Genomic DNA, 8,750 nt, shown 5'->3' with positions numbered 1-8,750 from the left:
TTGGCCCGTGTAATACCACACAGAGGGAAACGGAATTTCTCATGGAAACTTGGCCAACACCTCTAATAAAAGAGGAAATTATCATAAGACACATTTACAACTATTTCTCGGCCTACTAATTTAGTCCACTTCTAACCAAAACAAATAAGTAAATAAAAATAAATAATAAAGTAGCTTGCTGCGCCACAAGCTTACAATCGTGTGTAAGAAAGAAAATTGCTTCTGGCCTAGTAAAAACCCTTACGTGGCAGCTCGTGGCCAGGAAGCTAACCATCACAGAGCATGTGCCACTTAGCAATTTGTCTCCTGGGGAAGTCACAGATCTCCTTCCAGTGCCCTCCACCACTTCCTTCTGCTGTGGCTCCCAGGACCAACCGCCCAATCACCTCATTTCGGGATCCCCTTTCAGAATCCAAAACTAAAAATTCAACACTTATTTCTTCAAGACTCTCACAAGGGATATCAAAGACAAACAGTTCATTGAACACTGCGTTGGGAGTGCATTTTTTAACGTGAGTCTTCTTTTTAGAGATCCTCTTCTTGGCATGGTACAGGTTCACTTTGACGTAGGGATCTGCAACGGCATACAAGTGTGATGTCAGCAACAATCAGCCACAGCTCTGGCTTCTTTAGCGAGCATGGCCCCCCAGTACAGTGGAAATGAGGGTCTTACAATGTAAACATTGTAAGATGGGAAATAAAAATAAAATTCACTCTCCTCTTTTTAATTAAATTTGAAAATAATGAAAAATAGAAACCAGATCAAGACCTGATGTCAGGGAAGATATGAGAACGCTGCACACTACCTACTAATCATGAATTCATAAACTGAATTTTATGGGAGAGGTAAGCCTTGCCCTGTCTGAGCATGCTCACATTGTCATCATGGTGAGTCTATCTTCAGGTGGGTTCTGCTTTTGTTGCTAAGCAGGGATTTGGAAAACATGCTGGTCAGATCCTACCCTTTTGCTTTTCTGTGTGTGGTTGGTTACCAGAGCTGATCTTTCCTGTGACATCCTTACTAAATGGGTTTAGGGTCATGTGACTTTCTTTATCACATAATGAACTGGTTTTGATTGCCATATATATGTTATTTGTCTTCTTGATCCCAAGTTTTAAGAACTCACCTTCAATTTCTACAACCAAATAATACTAACAATACCACTAGGAGATTCTTTACTAAAATATATATTTCTAGGTTTCAAAATGTTCTTTAAGTATTATTGTGACCAATTTCTATAGTGGTTAAAAAATGCAGAGAATATTATACTAAGAAATAGAAAGATGACTGTTTTAATTAAGATCATTTTAACCCATAACAGCTCATTTTCTTTCTCATTATATTCTACAACAAACATTTTATTTTTTCAGACTTATTCAAAACTAAAACGAAATTCTTAAAGCTTATACACTATTAGAAGAAAAGTAATGAGGTCATTAAAAATGTAGATGAGTAACTCATTTGAAATGCAAAACTTCAAAACTCTTTTTCTGGGCAATACAAGGCTCCATCTTTCCTCTTCATTTCATTTTGCTTTCTGCTTTAAACCATTCACTGAAGTGCCTCCTCCGAACTTGTCTCTCAGGAAAGGAACTTCTCTATATTGTTGGCAGAATTGACTCACAAATTTTCACACAAAGCAAAAAAAGAAAGAAAGAAAGAAAGAAAGAAAGAAAGAAAGAAAGAAAGAAAGAAAGAAAGAAAGAAAGAAGAGAAAGAAAGAAAGAAAGAAAGAAAGAAAGAAAGAAAGAAAGAAAGAAAGAAAGAAAGAAAGAGAGAAAGAAAGAAAGAAAGAAAGAAAGAAAGAAAGAAAGAAAGAAAGAAAGAAAGAAAGAAAGAAAGAAAGAAAGAAAGAAAAAAGAATATCCACACTCCCAGAACTCATGATCCTGAATGGAAAAACCAGACTCGAATGTTAGCTGAAAATTGTTGTGAAATAGGTAGGCCAGTTAGAAGCTGGACTTCAGTATTTCAGAAGCGTTCTTACCTGAAAGGCCAGACACATCAGATTTAGGTAGGTGCCGCGCTTTTAAGACTACCACAGTGAGCGTATTTGTAGTGGACTGATAACAGAGGGAGACCAGAAGTTCACCCCGTCCAGAAGACTTCTGACAAAGAGAAACACCGTGGACGCAGTTTTAATCTTGACCTTTTGTACTCTCGTCACAAAACATACAGCAACATAATAGCTTTGTTATTTTAATGTCATGTTCCTATTTATTTTTTTGTTTTACAGGCTAAGAAATCTGAGAAACTGCTTTTGTGCCTCTCCATAACGACTGAATCCATTGCCTGCCATCTTGTGGTTGTTTCAGGTACTACAGAATACTAAAATTTGCAAAGATTTGACCACACCCAGTACACATGTTTTGAAGGGTATTACACTTCAAAACATATACTTTCAAGAGGGGTTTTTCTTTTTCTTTGGCTTTTGCTTTTTAAGAACATCTCTCATCTTCAAAGTCGTTAATAGTCATAAAATGCATAATCTTATCAATTGATATGTGTAGGATCACATGGCTGATATTTTATCTTATTTTAAATTCTTCACTAGTGGCATTAGTGGCATTTGAATTCAAGCCAAGGAAAATTTATTCTACATCCAACAATTATTCTGGACCAGGGTCATGATGGAGTTAGAATTCTTGCTCTTTCATAGTCAAAGTCTCTTTTCAATCTAAGGAGAAAATAAATAAATTTAAGTACTCGAGAGAATTGACTCAAACTTCAAAACTTGGTTTTAGGCAGTAACATAGATCCCTTTATTAAAGTCTGCTTATGCTTAGTTTTATATGAAGGACATTACCTAAGACAGCTAGGAATGCACGCTTTAACTATAACTAACAAAACAATAACATGGGACTTGCTTATAATTAAGAACAGAGAAATAAAAACGTGTCAAAAAAGAGATAAAGTTGAGGAAAACCATCTAAAGCTAAACAGTTTACAAGAAGGCACACCAAGGAAAGCAAGAAAACAACCAGGGAGCTCTTGAATCCTCCTGGGCCCCAATCAGTCCTCAGAGAAACTGTGCAACTCTCTGGATCTGAATCTCACTCTTGTCAGTGCATATAAGATGGGAAGATGACTACAAATTTTAAGTCCACAATATTGTGATTTACAAAAAAAAAAAAAAAGCATAAGTAATGTGACTGTTGTTTTCCTAAGTTGTGGCATTAGGAGAACACATAGTTCTGAAATACCACAATTAGGATCAGTTAAGTTTATAATTAAGGCAGGAAAGGATTCTCTTTGCTAAATTGATGTCATGATATTTCCTAATTATCCAAGAGCTGTCAAAGGAGTCCCAGTCAGAGGGCGGGGTAACACACTTCCTATATGCAGCAGGAAAAAAAAAAAGGACATTCAGAAGTTAACATAACAGGATGACCCCTTGTTCAACTGGAACTAGCCTAAATCTTTAATTTCAGTTTCAAATTTAGTTACTGTGAACTGAAACACTTTAATAACATATAATTAGAGACACATGAATTTTAAAGTCGCAGTCTTTTACAAACTATTTTAATAGAAATTTTTAAAATACCTGTTACATAAATAATTGTAAAACAATATCATGAAATACTTTCTCTTATCTTTTTTATCACAAAGATTCCTTGAGCATCTCAGGTGTGGATTAAATTTCCTGTTGGTTTCTCTATTCTCTTGTTCTGTTTACTATCGCCCACAGTAATTAAGGATAATGTGTACCAACTCATCATTTGAGAGAAAACTCCATAGATATGTTTGAAAACCCGCACTAAATAGTCCTTACAGACACTTAAATGCTTACAGAATTACCTTAGCATTTCTCTTGATGATCTCTCTAGTCATCAGCATTTTTCCATCTGATAATTCAATCCCTGAAAGAGGAATAAGGACTTCTCCAATGACGTCATCTCTTGAAAACCTGTCAAAACTCAGAACTGTGAAGTGCAGGGACAGCTCTTGGATGTGGGGATAAGGGAGCCCGTAGAACGTGAAGGTTTCATCAAAAACGGGGTCCAGCGTCTTCCTCAGCACTCTGGTCTTCACTTTGTGCTTCTTCTCTGGTAAGATCGTCATTTTGATGTACGGGTCAGAGGTCATGGATTGCTCGTCCATGGCTGGTAAGCCCTGGGCCTCCTTGATGTTCACCACAAATGCTTTCTTCTCGAAGTTGTACTCGAGAGACAGGAAGAGAGTCCCCAGCTTCTCTTGTTTCTCCTCTGAAGTCAGGGAAGTGCTGGACTTCAAGCTCTCAGGGGAAACGGCCTCCTTTTCGGTCTCAGTGGTGAAGAGCTTCGGGGTGGCAGCTTCCAGATCAGAAGAGCTGCCAGCTTTGGGGTTGGCTTTGGGGAAGTTGCCATTGAGGTCTCGCTTCTCCAGGTCCAGATGCAAGGGAAGGTTGGGCAGGGCGGCTTTGCGCTTCGCCTCGCTCTTGTCATCTCCCCCAAACTTCTTCTTGCTGCTGAGGTTTTCTGGGTAGATATCGACTCCTTTAAGCACATGCACAAACTTGTATGGAGGAGTCTTGTTGGACTTAGCCGATCTTCTCTGGCAGCAGATCCAGGCAAAGAGAGAGACAGTAAAGACGAGGCCAAAAGCACTGAAGATGCCCACCACTGTGGGAATTTCATCTGAAAAACCAATTGACCAGCGGCGTTCATTAAAGGAGCAGAAATGAAAGGGAACTTAAGGGAAAACAACACAGCTGCCCCTGCTGTAAGTTGGGAGGATTGAATTACCTCCCCACAGTTCCCGGCATGAGTAACAGTGAGTAACAGTGACGTTTCCCACTAACCTGAGGTCTAAACATAGCCCTATGTGACACACATAAAAATGCCTCATGATTTAAAACACCTTAACTTCAGTAGATTCTCATAAATAAATAGAAGTACATCTGGAATAAAAACAGGGTCATGTTTAATATTCTCACCCTGGCTTTGTTTAACTCAGATATCAGTAGTCAACAACAATAATATGAGGAGGTACAATTATCATATTTGGGGACTTTCTAAAAGCATCCATCACACACACACACACACGAACTGTATCTTCTTAATATGTCTTTATTCACCAGGATTCAAGCAGGAAAAAATGACAGTAGTCCACACAACTAAAAACTTATGGAAAAAAAAAACATGGCGATTGGCAATCCTTATAAACTCATTAAAATTTTCATTTAATTGTGGGACATGATAAAAAAAAGTAAACATTTGTTAATAAGGTAAAACAACAGTAAAATAAAATCCATAGTATGGTAATAACATATAGTTAATTTATAGCATTACAATGCCCTTGTATTTATGAACCTAAAATTTTTTCAAGCACCGAAGTATCCAAATCACAAAGTAATCTATGTGGGTTAAACAGAATAATGTGGTCATAAATGCATAATCATTCTCAAACTGTGAGTGTAAAGCAAGTATAGGTAATTTAGAGTTCAATTTCATCCTTGTATATTTCTATATGGCAAAGGTAATAAAACTGAAAATGTCCTTGTTCTCTTAACTTAGAGTGTGTTAAATCATTGGCGTCCAGGGGCATGCCAACAGTCATTGTACAGGAAGCACATATCGTTTAACATGTAAGCAGATGCCTCTAACAAATATTCAGCAGTTGCACTACTTACTACATTTGACACAATGACACAACTAAGTAAACCTTTAGCATAAAGTGAATATAACAGATAAAGTGCTGTGAACCTTTACCTCTATCTTATCCCTGTTTTATTCTAAACACTGAATACAAAGCAGAAAAGTCCCAGCCCGGAAAGGGTTAACACTTTCTAAAACCAAGAAGAGGGATTTTCACATCTCTTCTCCATCTCCTAAATATTTTCCCCATCTACTTTAGAATCCTAAAAGTGAACTCAAAGGAAGTCAGATGGAAAAACAGTAAGAGAAACATCTGAGGTTAAATATAAAATCTATCACTTAATTCTATGGCTAAATTGAATCATTGTAAAGATGAAGTAAAGCTTTGGGTCTTCTAAATAGAAAAAAAAAAGTGAATGTTACCCCAAAGAAAGAAGAAAGGGAGGAAGAGGAAGAAAGGGAGGAGGGAGAGGAGGAGGGGGAGAAGGAGGAAGGAGAGGAGGAAGAAGAGAAAGAGTTAATCAGCTAAACAGTATCAGCTTCTCTTCTATTCAAGTCTTTGTCACACTCACATACACACGCACACACATACACACACACACACACACACACATGCACACTCACTAATAACTCAGGGCAAGGCAACAAAAGCAAACTCAGGAACTAAGAAATTCTTCAGCCAATATAAGAACAATAAAAGCAGTTAAAGTCATTATTTCTAAGTAGAAATTCATCTGGGCATAGAAACATTCTCACATGGGTAGTCTCTGAAGATACCCCACTGTGAGAAATTTTTTTTATTTCAAATCAATAACTGAGTGTAAATATCACATACACATGCAAATCCAATGATGAAAGGCTGAGAAAATCATTTATGAATATTTTATTATATCTAATATTCACAACACCCAAGATAATATGGACTCATATTCTGCTAATGTAACTACTGATACTGTACTTAGCTTTGAGAGCAGAGATTATGCCCGTAGCACTCATATCAGTCACGATTATCAGACATTAGAGATATATTCAAAAAATTCTTCATCCTTTAACTTAAAAATACTTATAGATAAAACCCTGGTCTTTTCCCACTAGAATATAATTGGACCTAGACATGTCCATTGATTTTTCTAAAAGGTATGCCTAATTTAGTCACTGAAGCAGACAAGGAGACCATAGTGACAAAATTTTGGAATATGAACAGGAAAAACAATCCAGAAAGCCGCAGCTCTAATCCAAGTTTTGAGAAGCTTTTACTTAACTGTACAGCGCTGGACTCCAGAAAGCTCAACCAGGAACATGAAAAAGGCCGAAGCCGCTAGTTCTAAAGTCCCCAGAACTACGATATCACGGAATTTTATCTATCATTAACAGCATTCTTCAGGGATGCAAGAAAACATAGCTGAGAGATTTATGACAGCGTAACAGAACACTCATCTCAAACCCTCAACGTCCAAGTTATTTTATGTCATATCAACTCTTATGTAACCAAAGGCGTATGTAGCTTTTCCTAAAAGATTTACACACAAATAGAAACCATCCAGAAAATAAATGAAGCAGTATTCTAACAACAGATGTCCCTTTCTTTCCTCAGCTCAGGCTGCAGCTTACAGAGCCGCGTGAACATTCGGGAACTTCTGGAAGGTGAGATCACAAGGCAATGTAAAGGAGAAAAATACCAAGGAAAGGAAGTCAGCCACAATTAACCATCTGCTGTTCTCGTCTTCCTTTCAAATTAGCTACTTGAAAATATACATATTTAACACCCAGTAGAGAGCAAAGCACGGCACAGTCCCTGAGCCCAGCCACAGCCCCAAGTTCAGCAACTTGCTCACCGAATTCCACGCGGCTGGTGGTGATAGGAGCCATGTTTTCTGCGTGCTCTGTCCGAGGTGCTGAAAGAACTCCGGGCAGATTCACCTGGAAGGACCCTGGAACAAGGCTTCCAGGGGAAACTCGGGGGATCCGGGGACCAGCACCGGCAGCGGGAGGGGCTGGAGGAAGGTCCGCGCTCTCTCTCAGCAATGTGCCACCCTGCCCTGTTCCCGTTGGCTCTTCTCAAAAGCTTGTCTCCGAGACTCCAGACGTGGCTGAAACCCGAATTGACGCAATCCTGACGCTACAGGGCTGAAATCAGCACCTGCCCTCCCCCTCCTCCCTCCAGCTGCTCCTCCTCGCCCTCCTTCTGGCACCCTCCCTCCTCTCTTGAGGATTCAGCGCACACTCACCAATTATTTTAACTGTTGGGCTACTAGATTTGAACTATGCTATTCTGTTTGAGTCGGAGGCACACGGAGGCACGTCCTGAGACGTATCCTTGACAATTCTTAATCCAAAATTCTCCTGATGATATAAAGACATTAAAATAAATGAGTCCTACTTATCAGACTATCATGATTTCTAAAGGAATACAGAGTAAAGAGATGGAAGTCTCCATATCAAATGGCCAACTGTAAGATGCATCCTTGCTTCTTAAATTATTCCGTGAACTACTGCATGCATACCATACTTACCACATTTGGAGGAAATCCACTGTAAATTGTTACATTAAAAATAATCATGTTCTTACCAACATTTTATGATCTAAACATTAGGTTGATGTCGTTGCTGTTGTCTGGTCTGTCAGCTGTTTTCCTTTTAATATTTGACATCTGACCAGTTAAGATTCTTGGGAAGTAATTCTGTTTAAATTTATTCTCAGATATGACTTTTCATATTTGGACACTGCTGCTATAGTAATATTTACAGTCAAATGTTCTGACCTCTAATAGGTTTCTGCAAACAAATAACAAAAATTGGACCAAGTTCTGAAATAATATTATTACCAGTTACTTTCAAAGGACTGCTATTCTGGAATGAGGATCTGAAAAAAATATGGTGTCCTATTTTGATTAATTTGACTCTTAAGGGTATTACCTTTTTAAAACAAACACTTAGCAGAAAAAAACATAGCTGTAATTTTCACCTATAATTTAATGTTTTATACACATACACGCACATGCATGCGTGTACACACACACACACACACACACACACACACACGCACACACACCTTTGCTCTGGAATTCAATAAGCAAATGAAATTCAGTATGTACTGTGCTGAAGGAAGCTGAGACACGAGGTTGTCTCAGAAAGCTACTGTACTCGAGACAGGCATCTGCACACTGGCGAAC

General features: G+C 38.3%; 1 protein-coding gene across 1 annotated transcript; it reads right to left on the bottom strand.

The window, feature by feature from the left end:
* Window positions 1-266: 266 nt before the first annotated feature.
* On the bottom strand, window positions 267-7,446 carry Syt4 (synaptotagmin 4). The gene is made up of 4 exons (XM_052155620.1): window positions 7,413-7,446; window positions 3,800-4,617; window positions 1,989-2,109; window positions 267-574 (listed from the first exon to the last, which is right to left on the bottom strand). Exons 1-4 carry the CDS (start codon window positions 7,444-7,446, stop codon window positions 267-269), a joined length of 1,281 nt encoding a protein of 426 aa, XP_052011580.1.
* Between the last annotated feature and the right edge of the window lie 1,304 nt (window positions 7,447-8,750).

The sequence above is a fragment of the Apodemus sylvaticus genome, chromosome 13 (genome assembly GCF_947179515.1).
Source record: "Apodemus sylvaticus chromosome 13, mApoSyl1.1, whole genome shotgun sequence".
NCBI classification, from domain to species: domain Eukaryota; kingdom Metazoa; phylum Chordata; class Mammalia; order Rodentia; family Muridae; genus Apodemus; species Apodemus sylvaticus.
Note: the sequence above shows the minus strand (reverse complement) of the source record. Positions and strands in the feature narration are given on the sequence as shown.

Bases quoted from the DNA above. Each gene is read 5' to 3' on its own strand.
- Syt4 (XM_052155620.1), bottom strand. From the start codon at position 7,446: ATGGCTCCTATCACCACCAGCCGCGTGGAATTCG. The intron at 2,110-3,799 runs GTAATTCTGTAA...TCTCTTTGTCAG, and splicing joins TCATCAAGAGAAATGCTAAG to AAGTCTTCTGGACGGGGTGA. The intron at 575-1,988 runs GTAAGAACGCTT...ATGCCGTTGCAG, and splicing joins TGATGTGTCTGGCCTTTCAG to ATCCCTACGTCAAAGTGAAC.